Source organism: Cherax quadricarinatus, chromosome 21, assembly GCF_038502225.1.
Source record: "Cherax quadricarinatus isolate ZL_2023a chromosome 21, ASM3850222v1, whole genome shotgun sequence".
Classification (NCBI taxonomy): Eukaryota; Metazoa; Arthropoda; class Malacostraca; order Decapoda; family Parastacidae; genus Cherax; species Cherax quadricarinatus.
The window spans coordinates 14939118-14963217 of NC_091312.1; the positions used below are offsets into that span (position 1 = coordinate 14939118).

General features: G+C 39.2%; 1 protein-coding gene across 2 annotated transcripts in view; it reads right to left on the bottom strand.

Moving 5' to 3' along the window:
- Positions 1–603: 603 nt before the first annotated feature.
- The window catches only part of LOC128688989 (pre-mRNA-splicing factor syf2), a 151021-nt gene continuing 127524 nt past the window's right edge, over positions 604–24100 (bottom strand). Inside the window, exons 1-6 of one of the 2 annotated variants that reach the window (XM_070087243.1) lie at positions 20629–20756; positions 13954–14037; positions 12217–12357; positions 6592–6716; positions 2394–2564; positions 604–2023 (exon numbers count right to left, since the gene is read on the bottom strand). In XM_070087243.1, the coding sequence (XP_069943344.1) occupies positions 1858–2023; positions 2394–2564; positions 6592–6716; positions 12217–12357; positions 13954–14037; positions 20629–20637 (696 nt within the window). In that variant the 5' untranslated portion in view covers positions 20638–20756 and the 3' untranslated portion in view covers positions 604–1857. Of the gene's footprint in view, positions 2024–2393; positions 2565–6591; positions 6717–12216; positions 12358–13953; positions 14038–20628; positions 20757–24100 lie in introns of those variants that run through there. The other variant, XM_070087244.1, reaches the window with a different exon arrangement.

Here is a 24100-nt window from a genome sequence, read left to right on the forward strand (position 1 = left end):
GTTCAATCTCTGTACCTCAGTGTGTGAGCTGAGTGTGCTAGCAATCGAAATAAGTTAGACAGTCGTCGATAACACATTGACTTTCGTGGGTTATCCTGGGTGGCTAACCCTCCGGGGTTAAAAATCTGAACAAGATCTTATCTTTCACTAGCATACATTTGGAAAATCCTAGAGGGACCAGTCCCAAATTTGCGCACGAAAATCACTCCCTACTAAAGCAAAAGACTCGGCAGGTGGTGCAACATCCTCCAATGAAAAGTAGGGGTGCCACGAGTATGCTAAGAGACAACACAGTAAGTGTCAGGGCCAAAGACTGTTCAAGTGCCTCCCAGCATACATAAGGAGGATTACCAATAGACCCCTAGCTGTTTTCAGGAAGACACTGGACAGGCACCTAAAATCAGTACCTTACCAGTCAGGCTGTAGCTCATACGTTGGTTTGCATGCGGCCATCAGTAACAGCCTGGTTGATCAGGCCCTGATCCACCACGAGGCCTGGTCACAAACTGGGTTGGTGGCATCGACCCTCAAAATCCTCTGCAGGTATACTCCAGCATCAATGCACAATCCCGTGAAAGGATCTCAACAGTGAAATGTGACAAAGAAGTTACAAAATTTATGATTAGATACAATATTAACTCATATTTTCTTGGTTAGAAAAAAATATTAGTTATGCATGTGTACATGCTATTAATTTAGTCCAACAGAGCTTAGAACAATCTGAGTTTTGACTATTCCTTTAGTAACATGGCAAGTTACCTTTCACTTACATTTTGTACTATTTATAGTGCAAAATAATTTATGTACTATATATAATTTATGTATTATATATGACACACATCACATGCTTTCTCCAAACCTCTTGGTTTTTAAGATATTTTGGCAGTTAAAAGCATATTGTTTAATTTATAAATTATTCAGAAAGTCATAGAGTGAGTATTGTTTATAGAAATCTATAATGGTCTTTTCTTACAAGTTTTCTATAAAAATTAACGTGCAGTACATAAGTTTTGACCTGGGTAATATAAAAAAAAAAGTTCAATAAAATACACACTATGTAATTGGTTGTACAAATAACATTCATGCCCTAATAAAGAATGAATTGATTATATTTTCCCTTTGGGATGGGATTCAAAATCCTTTATTATTATTATTCACATGTGTACAGTAATAAAGGTAGTAGGTTGGTAGACAGCAACCGCCCAGGAAGGTACTACCGTCCTGCCAAGAAAGCGTAAAACGGAAACCTGTAATTGTTTTACATGATGGTAGGATTGCTGGTGTCTTTTTTCTGTCTCATAAACATGCAAGATTTCAGGCACGTCTTGCTACTTCTTCTTACACTTAGGTCACACTACACATACATTTACAAGCACATATATATATATACACACATCCCTCTGGGTTTTCTTCTATTTTCTTACTAGTTCTTGTTCTTATTTATTTCCTGTTATCTCCATGGGGAAGTGGATCAGAATTCTTCCTCCATAAGCCATGCGTGTTGTAAGAGGCGACTAAAATGCCAGGAGCAAGGGGCTAGTAACCCTTTCTCCTGTATATATTACTAAATGTAAAAGGAGAAACTTTCGTTTTTTCCTTTTGGGCCACCCCACATCGGTGGGATACGGCTGGTACGTTGAAAGAAGAAAGAAGAATGTACAGTAATAAATTTATTTCAGTATTCAATAACTAAGTCTTTTGATAACTAATTACACAGGACTTTTCTAAGCAGAAGAACCTCTGGCTATTTAATAGTTAACCCAAAAATCACAAAACATTTTTTTTTACTTTGTACTGGATGCAGCCACTAAATAGCGTGAAGCACACCTTAAACTATTTTTAAAAAATTGCAGACTTTTACACAGCTGTTCCTCTCTCCAGGTTCTGCTTGATTTCTTCAGTGTAGTTACCATAGAAGCGTTCCAACTTTTTGTTGAATTTCATATTACGCTCATTGATGAAGTTAATGTCAGCATCATCGTCATATATGCGACGACGAGAGTACTTATCCCTTTTAGCAATTCTAAGGAAGAAAAACATTTGCTTAGTATTGTACTGTTACTGTAGAGTAAGGAATACATATATTACTAATCTCAAAAATCCATCTGAAATCATGCATTTTAAGAGCACATCAGTGATTAAAATAAGTAAACATCATTAGCTCTGGAATTAAAAGATGTGCTGTCAAAAAAACACAAACTTTAATTTGGACAATATTTCAATGTTACGATCTTTATCAGATCTTAACAGATCGAAATGTTGGACCAATAAAAACTTGTTTAGCAAAGCGAGTATTTTCTTCACCATTAACTAAGGTTGAACCTACTGTTAATGCACTGAGCCGTGAATGTGCATCAATGATTATAAATGGACTGAAAGAAAACAGAACTTACTGCTTCTCCAGGTCATCCACCATGCTGTCAATTGCCTCTTTGGAATCTTTGTGCAGACCAATGGCAATTGTGTTATTTTCTCCATAAAATGCAGCTTCTCCAACAGCCTGTTTCTCCTTCTCATATTCTGCCATGTCAGTCTTTTTGTTTTTAACTAAGCGGTTATATTGCCTGTTGGAAGACAAATATGTTACCTCAGAGAGAGAGAGAGAGTGTGAGTGAGAGAGAGTGTGTGTGAGAGAGAGAGAGAGAGAGAGAGAGAGTGAGAGAGAGAAAGAGAGAGAGAGAGAGAGAGAGAGAGAGAGAGAGAGAGAGAGAGAGAGAGAGAGAGAGAGAGAGAGAGAGAGAGAGAGAGAGAGAGAGAGAGAGAGAGAGAGAGAGAGAGAGAGTGAGTGAGTGAGTGAGTGACAGTGAGTGACAGTGAGTGACAGTGAGTGACAGTGAGTGTGAGTGAGTGTGAGTGAGAGTGAGTGTGAGTGAGTGAGTGTGAGTGAGTGTGAGTGAGTGAGTGAGTGAGTGTGTGTGTGTGTGTGTGTGTGTGTGTGTGTGTGTGTGTGTGTGTGTGTGTGTGTGTGTGTGTGTGTGTGTACACTCACCTAGTTGTACTCACCTAGTTGAGGTTGCGGGGGTCGAGTCCGAGCTCCTGGCCCCGCCTCTTCACTGATCGCTACTAGGTCACTCTCCCTGAGCCGTGAGCTTTATCATACCTCTGCTTAAAGCTATGTATGGATCCTGCCTCCACTACATCGCTTCCCAAACTATTCCACTTACTGACTACTCTGTGGCTGAAGAAATACTTCCTAACATCCCTGTGATTCATCTGTGTCTTCAGCTTCCAACTGTGTCCCCTTGTTACTGTGTCCAATCTCTGGAACATCCTGTCTTTGTCCACCTTGTCAATTCCTCTCAGTATTTTGTATGTCGTTATCATGTCCCCCCTATCTCTCCTGTCCTCCAGTGTCGTCAGGTTGATTTCCCTTAACCTCTCCTCGTAGGACATACCTCTTAGCTCTGGGACTAGTCTTGTTGCAAACCTTTGCACCTTCTCTAGTTTCTTCACGTGCTTGGCTAGGTGTGGGTTCCAAACTGGTGCCGCATACTCCAATATGGGCCTAACATACACGGTGTACAGGGTCCTGAATGATTCCTTATTAAGATGTCGGAATGCTGTTCTGAGGTTTGCTAGGCGCCCATATGCTGCAGCAGTTATTTGGTTGATGTGCGCTTCAGGAGATGTGCCTGGTGTTATACTCACCCCAAGATCTTTTTCCTTGAGTGAGGTTTGTAGTCTCTGACCCCCTAAACTGTACTCCGTCTGCGGCCTTCTTTGCCCTTCCCCAATCTTCATGACTTTGCACTTGGTGGGATTGAACTCCAGGAGCCAATTGCTGGACCAGGTCTGCAGCCTGTCCAGATCCCTTTGTAGTTCTGCCTGGTCTTCGACTGAGTGAATTCTTCTCATCAACTTCACGTCATCTGCAAACAGGGATACCTCAGAGTCTATTCCTTCCGTCATGTCGTTCACAAATACCAGAAACAGCACTGGTCCTAGGACTGACCCCTGTGGGACCCCGCTGGTCACAGGTGCCCACTCTAACACCTTGCCACGTACCATGACTCGCTGCTGTCTTCCTGACAAGTATTCCCTGATCCATTGTAGTGCCTTCCCTGTTATCCCTGCTTGGTCCTCCAGTTTTTGCACCAATCTCTTGTGTGGAACTGTGTCAAACGCCTTCTTGCAGTCCAAGAATATGCAATCCACCCACCCCTCTCTCTCTTGTCTTACTGCTGTCACCATGTCATAAAACTCCAGTAGGTTTGTGACACAGGATTTCCCGTCCCTGAAACCATGTTGGCTGCTGTTGATGAGATCATTCCTTTCTAGGTGTTCCACCACTCTTCTCCTGATAATCTTCTCCATGATTTTGCATACTATACATGTCAGTGACACTGGTCTGTAGTTTAATGCTTCATGTCTGTCTCCTTTTTTAAAGATTGGGACTACATTTGCTGTCTTCCATGCCTCAGGCAATCTCCCTGTTTCGATAGATGTATTGAATATTGTTGTTAGGGGTATACATAGCACCTCTGCTCCCTCTCTCAATACCCATGGGGAGATGTTATCTGGCCCCATTGCCTTCGAAGTATCTAGCTCACTCAGAAGCCTCTTCACTTCTTCCTCGGTTGTGTGCACTGTGTCCAGCACATGGTGGTGTGCCCTACCTCTCCGTCTTTCTGGAGCCCCTTCTGTCTCCTCTGTGAACACCTCTTTGAATCTCTTGTTGAGTTCCTCACATACTTCACGGTCATTTCTTGTTGTCTCTCCTCCTTCCTTCCTTAGCCTGATTACCTGGTCCTTGACTGTTGTTTTCCTCCTGATGTGGCTGTACAACAGTTTCGGGTCAGATTTGGCTTTCGCTGCTATGTCATTTTCATATTGTCTTTGGGCCTCCCTTCTTATCTGTGCATATTCGTTTCTGGCTCTACGACTGCTCTCCTTATTCTCCTGGGTCCTTTGCCTTCTATATTTCTTCCATTCCCTAGCACACTTGGTTTTTGCCTCCCTGCACCTTTGGGTAAACCATGGGCTCATCCTGGCTTTTTCATTATTCCTGTTACCCTTGGGTACAAACCTCTCCTCAGCCTCCTTGCATTTTGTTGCTACATATTCCATCATCTCATTAACTGGCTTCCCTGCCAGTTCTCTGTCCCACTGAACCCCATTCAGGAAGTGAGTGAGTGAGTGTGTGTGTGTGTGTGTGTGTGTGTGTGTGTGTGTGTGTGTGTGTGTGTGTGTGTGTGTGTGTGTGTGTGTGTGTCTGTGTGTGTGTGTGTGTGTGTGTCTGTGTGTGTGTCTGTGTGTGTGTGTGTGTGTGTGTGTGTGTGTGTGTGTGTGTGTGTGTGTGTGTGTGTGTGTGTGTGTGTGTGTGTGTGTGTGTGTGTGTGTGTGCGCGCGCGCGCACTTTTTTTTATACTCATAACGCAGTACATCTTCATGTGCTTCTTACTCTGCAAGTAATAATCAGATAATGCTCATTCCTCTCTTATTACACTTTTAAAATCAGGGAGAATTTTTAGGAGAGAGAAACTTTCTTTTTTTTAGATTGCCAGCACTGAGGGCACATTTATTTTACACCCTGTTGCAGTTTAAGGGTTAATAACCTCTAGTAGCGTCAAGTTTCCTAGACAGTATACATTCATGCCTGGTAATACCATCAATCATTCAAATGACTAGAATCACTTAAATATCTGCTTCTGTCCTTGATCATATCTTGGCCAATATAACAGCACCACAAAGCATTGGTAAAATCATATTTAGGACACAGGCCACTACCCTACTTTTTGAGTACAGGCAGGCCCTGCTGTATAATGAAACACCCGATAAAAACCTGATAACATGTTTACACTATTAAATATTAAGTGAGCAATAGAGCTAGGCTTAAAAAATGCATTTACAGTACTCGCATTACTTACCATAAAACATTTTCGTCCTTAGCTTATACTGAGTGGTGAATGTATTTATTGTAGGAAGTCTGAATAAATTAATGGGTATAATTGAAAACCACTGCCTTAGCGAAATGCTGTAAAGTGGGAATGCCTGTACATGTATAAACACTGTTTATGATGTTCTATTAGTCTCAGGCTTTATCTTGCAAATACTCTGCATAACCAGGGGCTTTCCACAGCAGGTTAGGTTGCAGGATACTGCCGTGAAGTGAAACAGCCTTTTTTTCACTTTCAAATGCACATAAAAGCCTGATAACATGTTTACACAACAGTATTATTATTATTATAGATCTGGAGCAGAAATTAATATGATGGTGTGTTATGCAAAGTAGTATAGAATAATTACAAAAAAAAAAAAATGTCAATTAACAACTAAAAAGATAAACTACAGCAAATTAAAAAAATTTTAATTTAGGCAGAAATGAAGGAAGCTCAACCATGATGAAAAACACATCCATTATAAACAAGTACATTTGTTTGAAGCAATGAGAAAATAACATTTTTATAAACAGTACAGTATATACATAAGCTAATTGTAATAATTTTTAATACAAATATTATGTAGTGCTCATAGTGAAAACCACCAATTATATATTTTTATTTTAACAAAGTTGATCCAATATATACACCTGCATGTTAAAACTAAGGAAAAAAAATACCATACTTTATTTCTAAAACAGTTTTTCTTTACCTTATGGTAGCATCTTCGTAGGTAGAGAAGCCTTGATCAGGGTTTTTCTTCTTTTTTCTCCTCTCCCACCGTTCTGCCTCATCTGCTCCAACTTCCAGCATTCTTAGGCGATCATAGTCTTTACCCTAAATAAAAATACTGTAATAACTTTGCCATAGAGTAAGGTGATGAGGGTATCAAATGATTTAGATAAAGAAAAATTGGATATCAAATTGGGGAGTAGTAGTATGGAAGAAGTGAATGTTTTCAGATACTTGGGAGTTGACGTGTCGGTGGATGGATTCATGAAGGATGAGGTTAATAATAGAATTGATGAAGGAAAAAAGGTGAGTGGCGCATTGAGGTATATGTGGAGACAAAAAACGTTATCTATGGAGGCAAAGAAGGGAATGTATGAAAGTATAGTAGTACCAACACCCTTATATGGGTGGGAAGCTTGGGTTGTGAATGCAGCAGCGAGGAGGTGGTTGGAGGCAGTGGAGATGTCCTGTCTAAGGGCAACGTGTGGTGTAAATATTATGCAAAAAATTTGGAGTGTGGAAATTAGGAGAAGGTGTGGAGTAAATAAAAGTATTAGTCAGAGAGCTGAAGAGGGGTTGTTGAGGTGGTTTGGTCATTTAGAGAGAATGGATCAAAGTAGATGACATGGAGAGCGCTTAAATCTGTAGGGGAAGGAAGGCGGGGTAGGGGTCGTCCTCGAAAAGGTTCAATTCAATTCAAAGTTTATTCTCTATAAGGATTAGAAATGCTGAGTTTACATGTAGTAAAATAATGGTTTACATGTAGTAAAATAATGGTTTACATGTAGAAAAATAATAATTACAGAGTGTACCACTAGAACACCTAGCATGGCTAGGCATTTCGGGCAGACTTAGATTAAATCTTAAGTTTAAAATATTACAAAATTATGAGGTAAGTTGGTATTATGGCTAAGTGACTAAATACTAGTTTGAGTTTAGCAATGTGAATGCCTTTGTTTTGGCACTATACATAGTTTCAGTATTGGAGTATCACAGGCCAACTTATGACTAGTTAAGATTCATTATTTTGGGATTGAGATTGATATTTCTGTTTATGGTCAAATGGGTGAGTGAGTGTAAGTGTTAACCACCAGGTGGTATTCGTGTAATTAGTTGACAGGGTGTATAAGGGAGATAAGATGTTTTCTGATGGTAGTTTTGAAGGTGATGAATGTGTCTGCAGTTTTAGAATTTTCAGGTAGGGTGTTCCAGATTTTAGGGCCTTTGACATACATTGAATTTTTGTAAAGGTTTAGTCGGACACGGGGAATGTCATAGAGATGTTTGTGTCTGGTGTTGTGCCTGTGGGTTCTGTCACAACTATCAAGAAAGCATTTTAGGTCAAGGTTAATATTGGAATTTAAGGCCCTGTAGATGTATTGTATACCATTCTTGCACAGATGTAGATTGCACAGTAGTAAGTGTGGATGTACTGAACAGGGAGTAAGTTCAGATCTATGAAGAGTGGGGGGGTGTGTTGCCAGGGATGGGATTTAGTGATTATTCTTACTGCGGCTTTTTGTTGGGTTATTATTGGCTTTAGGTGTGTTGCTGCAGTTGAACCCCAAGCACAGATAGCATAGATGAGGTATGGATATATAAGTGAATGGTATAGTGTGAGAAGGGCAGTTTGCGGCACGTAGTATCATATCTTGGAGAGGATCCCAACCGTTTTGGATACTTTTTTGGTTATGTGTTGGATATGGGTGCTGAAGTTCAGGTTGTTGTCGAGGTATAGGCCTAGGAATTTGCCCTCATTATGCCTGGCAATTAGAGTGTTGTCGATCTTAATGTTAATTTGCGCATCTCCTGCTCTGCTACCAAACATAATGTAGTAGGTTTTGTCAGTGTTAAGCGTAAGTTTATTGGCTGTCATCCAAGTCGATATTTTGATCAGCTCCTCATTAACAATGGTGTTGAGGGTGGCAAGATTAGGGTGAGAGATGACATAAGTCGTGTCGTCAGCAAAGAGAATGGGGTTCAGGTGTTGAGATACGTTTGGAAGATCATTGATGTATATGAGGAAGAGCAGGGGACCAAGGACACTTCCCTGCGAAACTCCAGTATCAAGTGGCTGTGTTGTTGATGCTGTGTCTTTAATGGTGACATACTGATACCTATTAGTAAGGTAAGATTTGAAATATGCAAGCGCATGGCCTCTTATACCATAATGGTCAAGTTTGTGGAGTAGGATGCCGTGGTCAACTGTGTCAAAAGCTTTTCTTAGGTCAATAAAAATTCCTAGTGGATATTCCTTATTTTCCAATGCTGTGTAAAGCAGATCTAGCATTTTTATGATTGCATCGTTAGTGCTTTTATTTTTCCTGAATCCAAATTGGCAGGGGTTGAGTATGTTTTGTGCCGTTATAAATGAATATAGTCTCCTGTGCACGAGTTTCTCAAAGATTTTGGATAGCAATGGTAAGTTTGATATTGGCCTATAGTTGTTTAAATCTGTAGGGTCACCACCTTTATGTATTGGAATGAAGGGGTAAGGGAGGTTTTGTGGGAGAGGGGCTTGGACTTCCAGCAGGCATGCGTGAGCGTGTTCAACAGGAGTGGAGACAAATGGTATTTGGGACCTGACAATCTGTTGGAGTGTGAGCAGGGTAATATTTAGTGAAAGGATTCAGGGAAACCGGTTATTTTTATATAGCCGGACTTGAGTCCTGGAAATGGGAAGTACAGTGCCTGCACTCTAAAGGAGGGGGTTCGGGATATTGGCAGTTTGGAGGGATATGTTGTGTATCTTTATACGTATATGCTTCTAAACTGTTGTGCTCTGAGCACCTCTGCAAAAACAGTGATTATGTGTGAGTGAGGTGAAAGTGTTGAATGATGATGAAAGTATTTTCTTTTTGGGGTTTTCTTTCTTTTTGGGTCACCCTGCCTCGGTGGGAGACGGCTGACTTGTTAAAAAAAAGAAAAAAAAAAAAGAAAAAAAAAAAAAATTCAATTAGTGGTCCACTGAGTTACAATATTAATCCATTCCAGAAGACTTATTTATAGCCTCAAAACTATCATAACTCAAACCCCAAAATACATGGTTTTATGGTAATTCATGCCAAAACCTAGGAAGTGCAACTTTTATACCTTGAACTTGCGCACTTACAAATAAAACTTGCAGGCACTTTACCGTGTTCTTGAATAAATTTAACTTATTAATAATTTATATAATATTCCATCTATCTTCACTATATATTTTACTTTACTAATGCTTTTCAAAAATATTATTAAAACAAACACAATACAAAAAACTCAACTGAGATTCTAGCATGTATTACCATAGGGTTATTAAAAGTAAACTAGAACAAAGTTAGCTGACGAAGTTGGGTGTAGAAACAGTAAGAAGGAAATATGTATTAATGCTTTTACTGTTTGAGGCTTTGCCTCCAAGGAAGCTGACCTGGGCCCTCCCTGCTCTCTAAGTCTCACAGCTGATGTCTAAGATAAAACACATCACAGCTTCACAACATAATTCATACATGAAAAAGTCTTGGGCCACCCTGCTTCAGTGGGATATGGCCTGCTTGTTGAAAGAAGAAATACTACACAAAAATGTATAATCTGATGTAAATCAGTAACTATTATACAACAAATAATTTGCAAAACCACTTGTATGAAAGAAATTAATTTCTCAATAATGTATTGTAATATATAGCACAAGTATTACTATTACCAAAATGACTTGCATCAATAAAAGACAAAGCTGAGATATCCTACAGTAAATAGTACCAAATGACTTCGAACAGGCGATAAATGACATGCCCATGCACTCTGCCCCAGGGCCAGACTCATGGAACTCTGTGTTCATCAAGAACTGCAAGAAGCCCCTATCACGAGCCTTTTCCATCCTATGGAGAGGGAGCATGGACACGGGGGTCGTCCCACAGTTACTAAAAACAACAGACATAGCCCCACTCCACAAAGGGGGCAGTAAAGCAACAGCAAAGAACTACAGACCAATAGCACTAACATCCCATATCATAAAAATCTTTGAAAGGGTCCTAAGAAGCAAGATCACCACGCATCTAGAAACCCATCAGTTACACAACCCAGGGCAACATGGGTTTAGAACAGGTCGCTCCTGTCTGTCTCAACTATTGGACCACTACGACAAGGTCCTAAATGCACTAGAAGACAAAAAGAATGCAGATGTAATATATACAGACTTTGCAAAAGCCTTCGACAAGTGTGACCATGGCGTAATAGCGCACAAAATGCGTGCTAAAGGAATAACAGGAAAAGTCGGTCGATGGATCTATAATTTCCTCACTAACAGAACACAGAGAGTAGTCGTCAACAGAGTAAAGTCCGAGGAAGCTACGGTGAAAAGCTCTGTTCCACAAGGCACAGTACTCGCTCCCATCTTGTTCCTCATCCTTATATCCGACATAGACAAGGATGTCAGCCACAGCACCGTGTCTTCCTTTGCAGATGACACCCGAATCTGCATGACAGTGTCTTCCATTGCAGACACTGCAAAGCTCCAGGCAGACATCAACCAAATCTTTCAGTGGGCTGCAGAAAACAATATGAAGTTCAACGATGAGAAATTTCAATTACTCAGATATGGTAAACATGAGGAAATTAAATCTTCATCAGAGTACAAAACAAATTCTGGCCACAAAATAGAGCGAAACACCAACGTCAAAGACCTGGGAGTGATCATGTCGGAGGATCTCACCTTCAAGGACCATAACATTGTATCAATCGCATCTGCTAGAAAAATGACAGGATGGATAATGAGAACCTTCAAAACTAGGGAGGCCAAGCCCATGATGACACTCTTCAGGTCACTTGTTCTATCTAGGCTGGAATATTGCTGCACACTAACAGCACCTTTCAAGGCAGGTGAAATTGCCGACCTAGAAAATGTACAGAGAACTTTCACGGCGCGCATAACGGAGATAAAACACCTCAATTATTGGGAGCGCTTGAGGTTCCTAAACCTGTATTCCCTGGAACGCAGGAGGGAGAGATACATGATTATATACACCTGGAAAATCCTAGAGGGACTAGTACCGAACTTGCACACGAAGATCACCCACTACGAAAGCAAAAGACTTGGCAGACGATGCACCATCCCCCCAATGAAAAGCAGGGGTGTCACTAGCACGTTAAGAGACCATACAATAAGTGTCAGGGGCCCGAGACTGTTCAACTGCCTCCCAGCACACATAAGGGGGATTACCAACAGACCCCTGGCAGTCTTCAAGCTGGCACTGGACAAGCACCTAAAGTCAGTTCCGGATCAGCCGGGCTGTGGCTCGTATGTTGGTTTGCGTGCAGCCAGCAGCAACAGCCTGGTTGATCAGGCTCTGATCCACCAGGAGGCCTGGTCTCAGACCGGGCCGCGGGGGCGTTGACCCCCGGAACTCTCTCCAGGTAAACTCCAGGTAAAGACAATGATGTCAGAATACAGTATTAGATGTTGTAAAGCTCTAAAGCTATGGGTTATTAAGTGCAAGGAGTGATGGAGGTTTGATCCTCTCCCATGTTAAATGGGGTTCAGTCTCTGACTAGTCAAGCTACTGATGATGATTATTATTACTGCACCTGTCTGCACTTGGTATTATTGAACATTATGTAACTAGGGCCTGACCTCTGCTAGAGCAGCCTCTCTTCGTTGATCCTCTTTAAATTCAGCTTCTAGTCTTTCACGCTTCTTAGAATAGTTTTTGGGCATTTGCTTAATGCGGTCTTCTTCCACAACTTCTTTATGATTCAAGGCTGCAGCTTCATTCTGGAAATAAAGTGTGTGCTGTAAAACACATTATTTTGGCAGTACCTCATCAGAAATAACAAATGTAGATACTCTTTGAGTGATAAATATAAATGCTCATTAACACAACTGTTCTAAACCTAACAAAGACTTATGCTTCATTAATTTGGTTAATTCCTTAACCCTTTGACTGTTTCAGGCCCCTCTCTGAAACTGTCATTCTATGTCGCTAAATTTTTGAAAAAAAAAAAAATTATTTTTTCTTATGAAATGATAGAGAATCTTTTCCCGATGGTAATGACACCAAAAGTTCGAAATTTGGTCGAAAATTCATGGAATTATGCTCCCACGAAGTTAGCGGTCTTGGCGACATATGTGTATCGGCGATTTCGCCGACTTTGAGCCCTATTTACAGCCAATTCCATTGTTCCAATTGACCAAACTCATAGCTATTTCTTTAGAACTCCATTTTATCTATCAGGTGAGTACAAGAAACCTCCCATTTACTAATTTGGACTACCCAATATGGTGGTCAGAAATTGGCAATTTGGCCAATTTCACGCAAACTAAAAAAGATGCCAATTTCAAAATAAGGTCCAGAATAAACAAGGTAGACATTCGTGGCACTAAAATAACATATGCTCTGTTCATTAGTCATATCTCTAGGCCCCTCTTATATTATTATTGCTTTCTATTTTGATTTTTTATTCATACAAAAAAAATACAAAATTTACTGTTATGCATACTGCATTATTGTAAAAATGGTATAAATAATATCAGTGCACTAGTGAAAGAATATTAGACTCCCCAGTTGACGTGTATTGGACGTGTGGTGTGATTTATTTACTCCTGAACATTGGTAAAAATCGAACATTTCCGCTACTTTGAGCTCATTTTCAAGGTCGTTTTCATTGTCAAAGTAATGAAAATCATCTCTATTTCTGTAATATGTTTTCCATTTTATCACCTAAGACCATGAAAACGCGAATACAATGATAAATACTATACGAAAATACACCTCAAAGTCGGCGTTTTATTCCAAAAAAACGATCAGTTTTTTTTCTCATTACGCAATGTGTGCTGCAGGATTTTTTTTATGTGGTGCACACTGACCACACAGACCCATTCTCTCACATGTGGGCCTACCAGTTTTCTTCCGCTTGATTTGAAGCCGCTAGAATTATTGAGTATATATACGTCAGAAACATTGGCTCGTAAGACGTATTTACACGTCGAAAACAGTCAAAGGGTTAAGGAAGCTAATACCAGTCTGGTTGACTGTCCAAGCACAGAAATGATTACACCTCTGTAATTTATATGTAAGGGACTAATGTTGAACTGCTAAGTAAGGTGCTTCAGTTACAGAAAAAATGCCAGAAATGGCTTAGATATACAGTACGGATAGGATGGAGAATAGGCTTCACAGGAAAATAGAAGTCATGTAAAGAAATAGAAGAAAACCAACATAGTGGTATGAAAAGCAGAGGATTACATTATATAAACGTAATGTATGAGAGCCAAATATGTGAATTTTTTGGGGGGAACAAGGTTTTAGAGATGTAGATCAACAGATAAATAATGGAAGAAAAAATGATGCTTAGTAAAGAATAACCTCACCCTTTTGCCATGCAGCTTGGCAAGACGAGCTTTGAAATCAGCAATTTTATCAGTTTTGTTGGAACTGCTAGAGCTTGCAGCTATCTGAAAAAAATAGTCAAATTAAGCATATAGTATAAAATTAATAAAAAATGTAAAGTATAGGTACAGTTCTCCATAAAAGTTTCCCATTTTAAATGAGTTTTCTTATTTGAGACACATTTAAACCTTACATATACTGTACGGTACTCCACAATTTGAATCTCATTAATGGCAACTGAAACTTCTTTATATGTAAACAGTACAGAATACAAAAGTTTATTAGATTTCTGGTATGGTATATGTACAATACAAGTTGACCATCACTAATCTGGCATCATCGGGACCTGTAGGGTGCCGGATTAGTGATTTTGCTGGATTACTGGTGATATTCATGCATCGGCGATTTTACCCACTTTATGCCCTAATATCTGTTATATCTATGTGACTCTGATGGGTTAGTATTATACCTCTTCAAGAATATTTTATTATTCCACATACACTTTTTAAATTGCACCAAAGTGGTTGGGCCACTTACCTTTTATATCCTACCACATTCCCCCCTCCCACCCTTTTCCAATATTTCTATCCTTATCCATCCTTCTTCCTTACCCATCTTACCAAAGACTCTGGTCATAAGAAGAAGATGATTTCTCCTATTCTGTCGACTGACTACAAGAAACTGCCCATTTACCTATTTCAACTACCCAATAAAGTAGTCAGAAATCAGTAATTTGGCCAAACCATACCCTGGCCGGGATTGAACCCGCGGTCAGAGAGTCTCAAAACTCCAGCCTGTCGCGTTAGCCACTAGACCAGCTAGCCACAATAAGATTCGTCCAACTAGGTATATTTCTACACCATAGGAAGGTTAGCACAGGCACCACTGTGACCACAAATGCAAGTTTTTACAGACAAATCTCCAGCTAGCGTGGCCGTGACGAACTCTCGAGTTCGTCACGGCCACGCTAGCTGGAGATTTGTCTGTAAAAACTTGCATTTGTGGTCACAGTGGTGCCTGTGCTAACCTTCCTATGGTGTAGAAATATACCTAGTTAGACGAATCTTATTGTGGCTAGCTGGTCTAGTGGCTAACGCGACGGGCTGGAGTTTTGAGACTCTCTGACCGCGGGTTCAATCCCGGCCGGGGTATGGTTTGTTTGCAATCGTGTCATTACGATTTCGTGAGTCACGTTAATTTGGCCAATTTCACACAAATTTCAAGAGATACCAATTCCAAAATAGGGTCCAGAATAAACAATGCAGACATTCCTAGCACTAAAATAACATTTTTTTCTGTTCATTAATCATGTCTCCGGGCTCCTCTTATATTACGCTTGCTTTCCATTTTAAATTTTTATTCACACAAAAAATAGATTTACTTTTATGCAACTACAGTACTGCATTATTGTAATAACTGTATAAATAATGTTAACCCATTTGTGACTGCATATTACAGCAGCCAGTTGGACACATCCTGGACTGCGACATCATTTGTTTACTCTTGAACATCAGAAAAAATCGAACATTTCCACTACTTTGAGCTCAATTTTAAGGTACTTTCCGGGATGAAACCGATCAAAATATTTATTTATTTCTGCAATACATCTTTCATTCTATCAAATGAGACCAAAAAAACGAGGATACATCTAAACAAACCATACGAAAATACACCGCAAAGTCTGTTTTTTTTTCTTATGCACTGCATGCTGCAGGATTTTTTTTATATAGTACACACTTATTACACAGACCTATTCTCTTATATGTAGGCCCAAATTTACCAGTTACAGCTTAAGAGAGTGAGCTGAGCTTATAGTGACTGACAGTGGCTTCAAAGCCACCTTATCTTTTAATGACAATGTATGGTGTATGTGCTTTACACAACAAAAAGCATTTCTTTTATTCACTGGAACCATGGCTAGGGCTATAAGTGAGCAGGTTATAATAATAAATGGAGAAAAAGAAGTTGAAATGACTTATGCAGCAAGTAGCACCACCAAACAGCAGTGGCAGGTTGGTGTGGTGACCCCAGAAATTTGAAATTATGCTAGCCGAAATTAGTGTCAGTTTGCTGATGGAACTGAATTACTGATTGCTGGATTAGCGATGGCCAACCTGTATACAATATGTCAATATACCTACAGGAATATGCAAACTGACCATAAATGTGTTCCTAAAGCCCTAGCACATTTATATAACCTGTACTAGTATCTTTCTGTATTGCATTTTATTAATAAGCTTTTTTATTACTACACATTAGAAAAAAAAGCTACATTATGAAGGGACTCCCAGCTAGTTACATAGGTAATGTAATGAAACAGATGATGAAGCATGAAAGTCAACTACTCTTGCTTAAAAACTGCATTCCACCTACTGTAACAAGTAGTTTCCTAATACAGTACTTTAATTCTGCCTAATTTAATATGGTAATTATGATTAATAATAATAAAAATAATAATAATAATACAAAAATCTTTAATGCAAATTTCAATCTGTTGTAAAGCAACCTATCCTCATTTTACTATGGCAATTTTCTTAGGATATGCAAAAGAAAGGGAGGCTACAGTGGAACCTCGGTACTTGAACAGCTCCCTACTCAAACAATTTGGTAATAAAATCGTTCAGTAGTTGACTGTTCACTCGGCACTCAACCAAACAAACACAACCTGCTAGAACTCTGCTGTAAACTATTTCATGTTTCTTTGCATTTTTTGGCATTTTTTATATTATTTGTACAAATAAGTCACCATGGGACCTACGAAGATTAGTGATAACAGTCAACCAAAAAGAAAATTGGTTTAGAAAAATTCGTTCGGCACTTGAACAGTCTTCTGGAACGAACTGAGTTTGAGTACCAAGGTTCCACTGTATTTTCCAAGAAAAGCAGGCCTTAGACAGGGATTGTGTGATGTCACCATGGTTGTTTAACATATCTGTAGATGAGCTTGTAAAAGAAGTGAACACTATGATGATTAGGAGAGGTGTGGGACTGAAAAATAACAATTCTGATACAAAGTAAGAGTTTTCACAGTTGCTTTTTGTCAGTGACATGGTTCTTTTGGGAGATTCTGAAGAGAAATTGCTAAGGTTAGTGGAGGAATTGGGGAGGGTATGTAAAAGCAGAAAATCAAAATTGAACATAGGAAAGAGCAAGGTGATAAGAGTAACAAAAATTCTAGGCAGTAAAAGATTGGACATCAGATTGGAGGGAGGGAGTACAAAGGAAGTAAATGTGTTCATATATTTGGGAGTGGACTTGTTGGTAGATGGGTCTATGAAAGACAAGGTGAACCACAGATATGATGAGAAAAAGCTGGGTGGTGCATCAAGGCATCTATTTAGACAAAGTAGTTCACCTCTGGAAGGATATATACCAGAGTATAATAGTACCAACACTGTTATATGAGTGTGAAGAATGGAGTTTTAAATTTTTCAGTGAGGCAGAGCCTGGAGGCAGTGGAGATGTCATATTTGAAGGCAATGTGTGGTGTGAATATTATGCCAAAAACTTTAACCTTGGATACTGGAAGGAATGGGGATTACCAAAATTATTATTTAAAGAGCTGAGCTGAGGAAGAGCTGATGAGATGGTTTTGACATCTGGAGAGGATGAAGAAAAATAGGATGATTACGAGGGTGTATAAATCTGGAGTGGAGGGCAGGAGGTTATCTCAAGAAAGGTTGGAGAGAGGTTGGTAAAAAAGGTTTTGAGTGTTAGGGGATTGGACATCCAATAGGCTTGTGTGAGCATATTATAAAGAAATGAGTGGATGCAGGTAGATTTTGTGACTTTATGTGCTGTTGAAGTGTGAACAAGGTGGCCCGTGGCTTGGTGGCAAAGCTCTTGCTTCACGTGGCAAGGGTCCGAGTTTGATTCCCAGCAAGGGTAGAAACTTCAGGTGTGTTTCCTTACATCGACTGCCCACGTTCACCCATCAGTAAAGTGGGTACCTGGATGTTAGTCGACTAGTGTGGATTGCATCTTGGGACAAAACTGACCTAATTTGCCTGAAATGCTCTGCATAACAAGGGGCTTCCTACACAGTAGTAGTATGTCACTGATGTCAGCTAGGCCTGTATATCTTGTACATGTACTTGTAGAAATAAAGATATTATTATTATTATTATTATTATTATTATTATTATTATTATTATTATTATTATTATTATTAGTTTGTGAAGGAATTAAGGAAACCAGTTGTCCAGACTTGAGTCCTGGAGGTGGGAAGTATACTGTGCATGCACTCTGGATGAGGGGTGGGGATGTTGCAATTTGGAGGGTCATCTGAACTGTAATGTTAGCATGACTTTGGTAAGACTGATTGAATGAGTGACAAGTGTGTTTCCACTTTCTCGGGTTATCGTACTTCACCGAGAGACGACTGGTGTGTAAAAAAAAAAAAATTCTTGTGTAATTTCCAATGTGAATTTCTTAACACTCAGTATAAACTTACAAATATGGTACTAGCATTTTCTTTACTGTAAATTATTTTAGTAGTTTAGGTTAAGTTATACCATATAAGCCTATAATACAGACTGTATAATTAACTACAAAGAAATAAAAAAAAAAAAAAACCAACTGCTGGATATCTGGTAATGCAGTAACTGTGCAACACTAACAAATATTTAAATCAGACAATATGGCTATTTAAAAAGTAGGCATCAAAGCCAAACAAGTCATAGGGTACACCAAAATTACAGAATTTGAAATGAGAAACTAAGTATAAACTGCTAGGGATGTGGAAGATGACAGATGTAATACCTATTTATAAAAGAGGAGCAAGGTCCCTAACTCTGACTTACCACTGTCTTCAAAAGTGGTAAAATTACTGACACAAAAATATAGAGTAATTCAATGTTGTCTTGGTGAGCAGATTCTTATAAGGAAGTCTCAACATGGTTTTACAAGAGGTTGTACTTGTCTAATATATTTACTAACCTCTTTCACACAGCTGTAGTACTGATATCAGTGAATAATGAATACTACCTTGTTACGTTTTTTATCTACAGTTCAGCTAGATATTAAATAAGGCTCTACATACGAGAAAAAAAAGTGGCAGCTCACGATGTTGTAGAACAAATTCTTTCCAAGATTAAAGTACGGAAATGGTGTGTTTGCATAGGCTGAGTGAAATCAGACTAAGGATACATGACAAATGGTATTCTACATGGATCAGTATTTTGCCTCTTGTTCACAATTTACATACAATGGCCTTGATAAAAGAATTAACAGTAGCAAGTAAGTTGGCTCATGACAAAAATACACTGTGTAAGAAAGGTATAAAATACCAACAATATGAAAGTTTAGACACATGTGCAACATCTGGATATCTTTATTGTAGACATTTTGCCATCCAGTGGCTTTATCAATACAAATTCTAGGACATAATTAGAAGACAGTAGAACTATATACAAAAGATGAGGTAATCAGTCCCTAACACTAACTCCAAGGCTGAGGGACTGATTACCTCATCTTTTGTATATAGTTCTACTGTCTTCTAATTATGTCCTAGAATTTGTATTGATAAAGCCACTGGATGGCAAAATGTCTACAATAAAGATATCCAGATGTTGCACATGTGTCTAAACTTTCATATTGCCGGTATTTTATACCTTTCTTACACAGTGTATTTTTGTCATCAGCCAACTTACTTGCTACTGTTAATTCTTTTATCAAGGCCATTGTATGTAAATTGTGAACAAGAGGCAAAATATCCAGATGTTGCACATGCATCTAAACTTTCAAAAATACACTGCTATATATATGTTCGCCAGAAGACACCGTGGAGCTTTAGGATGATTTTCTTCAATGAGCATTGACAGGGCATGTGGCAGATACAGTTTAGAGTTAAATAAAATGGCTTGACACATCTAACCAAGATAGAACTCTTATCAGTGGAATAAAATTGGACAAAATCTGATTTAAAAAGGATGGATTTGATTACATAACATTTTTTTTTTATAATGTTCTTGAGGGCACACAGATATAGACACACAAAATGTACATTATGTATATTTAACCTAAGATAACCCAATAACTTCTATGCGATTTATTTCCACTGCAAAAATTGGAAAATATAATCTTTTGCAACAGTTATTAAGTGGAGCAAACTATGAAGAGCATCATTAAATCAAGTACTCTACTTTAGGCTGGTTAAATATAAATTGGTGATTCACGAAATCGTAATGACACGACTGCAAACAAACCATACCACAGGCTAACACGACGGTCTGGAGTTTTGAGACTCTCTGATCGCGAGTTCTATCCCCGCCCGTGGTATGGTTTATAAACTGGTGATCTGAGAGTGAAAAGTTGGACTCACTCATGGGTCAGTAGGCCTGTCACTGTGAATCTGTAATGCATTTACATTTTTAAAAGTTAAATTATTTCGGTGTGAATTATTATAATTACAATCAAAACTAAGCGCTAAACCCACAAAGGTCAAACAGCGTTGATTTCGGTGTGAAAGTACAAAATAAAACACCTTTGCAGCCCTACGAAGTTACAAAGCTCGAAGATCTAGACACACACAGATTTCTTTCTAGGCAAAGTATGTGTCACACTATAAACAGCTTTAGAAATGAAAATCTTTGAGATAGAACTTAACTTGAAAATTAATCAAATATCTGGTTATAATACATTACAGTGTCACTTACATCAGCCATCTTCTTGTTGGGTGTTATAAGGGCAACTGACAGCTTACTCTGTATCCAGCCCTGCTGCCCGATGTATTTTATATTTTATATCTTCATTTCTACAAGTACATGTACAAAGTATACAGTCTTTGCTGACATCAATGACAATACTGCTATATAGAAAGCACCTTGTTATGTAGAGCATTTCGGGAAAATTAGGTTAATTTTGTCCCAGGATGCTACCCACACCAGTCAACTAACCCAGGTACCCATTTTACTGATGGGTGAACAGGGACAACAGGTGTAAGGAAATACGCCTAGCGTTTCTACCCTTGCTGGAAATCGAACTACGGACCCTCAGCGTGTGAATTATTATTATTATTATAATCAAAAAAGACTCAGCGTGTGAAGCGAGGGTTTTGCCTACCAGGTTATGGGCCACGGGCCTGGTAGGCAAAACAAGAGCTGATTTCCTTTGGTGTCCTTATGTCCTTTTCCCTATGCATTATTATTATAATAAAAAAAAAGCGCTAAGCCACAAGGGCTATACAGCGCTGCAACCTTCAACAGTAAAATAATATCTAAAATGCTTCGTATAAGTATCAGTGACTTTCCAATAAGCTTGTAAGCCATGCCACTTATTTTTGAATGACAATGACAACCTCATTTCTTTGGGTAAATACAGTATACAGTTGATATAGCATTAATTATCATGTGTAAACTACTTTATAGAAAGTTCCTTGTTGTGTAGGGCAGCCTTAAAATAAACTTCGGTCCAAGCCGGACCGAAACAGTCATAAGTTCCAGTCTCTTACGTGCGGGTTTTTCCTGAACAGTTAAATAATTATATCAGTTTTCTAGAAAGCTGATATGCAGTCTTTGATTTTTTATATAACAGTTTATGATTTATGACATTTAGTATTTTTATGTAACAATTTGGCATATGTTGAAATATAGTGGTCAAAGTGAGAATATCAATATGATTTAGATAAGCAGGGTCGCTGTTGATAAATTGGGTTTTAAAATAATTAAGGAGGACTTACGTTAAGTTTAGGCGGCGCTTTTGAACTTTCGTAACCATTGTAGGCTTTTCTGGAAATAAATTACGTTTTCATTTCCAAATAAAACTAAAGTATCTATTTTCTGCTAGATGAACAGAGGCAGTAAATGAAAAAAATGCTCAGATGTTTCGCATCGCAGTGAGCTATATTTCCTGGTATCAGGAAAACACATAAACCATACCCCCGGCCGGGATTGAACCCGCGGTCATAGAGTCTCAAAACTCCAGCCCGTCGCGTTAGCCACTAGACCAGCTAGCCACAATAAGATTTATTTATTTATTTATTTATTTATTTAAAAATTTGAGCACACATACAGAGGTACAAAAAATACAGATAAGAGCAGCATGCCAAAGCCACTTATACTATGCATAGCATTACGGGCTGGCTTAAAATTAACTTAAGATGAACTAAGCAATGATGACATCAGTGATAAAACTTTAATGTAAACAGATTACTATAAAGCACAAGTGAGTATTACAAAGACAGGTCATATGGTTGTATGCATTGTTGTACATTCAGTAGAATGGAGTATTCTGTTAGGTAGTGTATTTAAAAAATAATAAAGTTAGATTGGGTTTTAGGTTTAACATTTATGTGATATAATTGTGAGAAACATTTAAGATATACAATTTATAAGGTTCAGTTATTCAGTATTTATTTGGTTTTGGGTGAGTAAGTGATCTTTGAGAAGAGACTTGAATTTATAAACAGGTAGTGTTTCTTTTATATTTACAGGTAATGAGTTCCAGATTTTAGGGCCTTTTATGTGCATTGAGTTTTTGCATAGTGTGAGATGGACACGAGGAACATCAAAGAGTGATCTGTGCCTTGTGTTATGGTCATGTGTTCTGTTGAGGTTGGCAAGGAGATGTTTGAGGGGAGGGTTAATATCAGAGTTAAGTGTTCTATGTATGTATGTATATGTAGGTATATTTCTACACCATAGGAAAGTTAGCACAGGCACCTCTGTGACCACAAATGCAAGTTTTTACAGACGAATCTCCAGCTAGCGTGGCCGTGACGAACTCTAGCTCAAGTCCCTTCACTGCCGTCAACATGACTCAAGAAATCGTAATGACACGATTGCAAATAAACCATACCCCCGGCCGGGATTGAACCCGCGGTCATAGTCTCAAAACTCCAGCCCGTCGCGTTAGCCACTAGACCAGCTAGCCACAATAAGACTCTATGACCGCGGGTTCAATCCCGGCCGGGGGTATGGTTTATTTGCAATCGTGTCATTACGATTTCTTGAGTCAAAACACATATTGTTTGGATCAAGGAGGAACTAGGAAAAGAAACGTGTTTTCAAATAGGGGGAGATCTGTCTGCCTAAAAATCAATATATAGCTAGACAGTAATACCCTACCCAAGTTCATGACTGGGATGAGAACTTCGGGCAATTTTAAATATAGGTTGGACTATTACATTGGTGAGTGTGATTTGGGTCTGCCTGGCATGTACCACTAGGTATATTGCAGTGTTCCTTCATTAAGATTACCTGGAGAGAGTTCCGGGGGTCAACGCCCCCGCGGCCTGGTCTGTGACCAGGCTTCCTGGTGGATCAGAGCCTGATTAACCAGGCTGTTACTGCTGGCTGCACGCAATCCAACGTACGAGCCACAGCCCGGCTGGTCAGGTACCGATTTTAGGTGCTTGTCCAGTGCCAGCTTGAAGACTGCCAGGGGTCTATTGGTAATCCCCCTTATGTATGCTGGGAAGCAGTTGAACAGTCTCGGGCCCCTGACACTTACTGTATGGTCTCTTAACGTGCTAGTGCCACCCCTGCTTTTCATTGGGGGGATGTTGCATCGTCTGCCGAGTCTTTTGCTTTCGTTGTGAGTGATTTTCGTGTGCAAGTTCGGTACTAGTCCCTCTAGGATTTTCCAGGTGTATATAATCATGTATCTCTCCCGCCTGCATTCCAGGGAGTACAGGTTTAGGAACTTCAAGCGCTCCCAGTAATTGAGGTGTTTTATCTCCGTTATGCGCGCCGTGAAGGTTCTCTGTACATTTTCTAGGTCAGCAATTTCACCTGCCTTGAAAGGTGCTGTTAGTGTGCAACAATATTCCAGCCTAGATAGAAAAAGCTACCTGAAGAGTGTCATCATGGGCTTGGCATCCCTAGTTTTGAAGGTTCTCATTATCCATTCCGTCATTTTTCTAGCAGATGCGATTGATACAGTGTTATGGTCCTTGAAGGTGAGATCCTCCGACATGATCACTCACAGGTCTTTGACGTTGGTTTTTCGCTCTATTTTGTGGAAGGAATTTGTTTTGTACTCTGATGAAGTTTTAATTTCCTCATGTTTACCATATCTGAGTAATTGAAATTTCTCATCGTTGAACTTCATATTGTTTTCTGCAGCCCACTGAAAGATTTGGTTGATGTCCGCCTGGAGCCGTGCAGTGTCTGCAATGGAAGACACTGC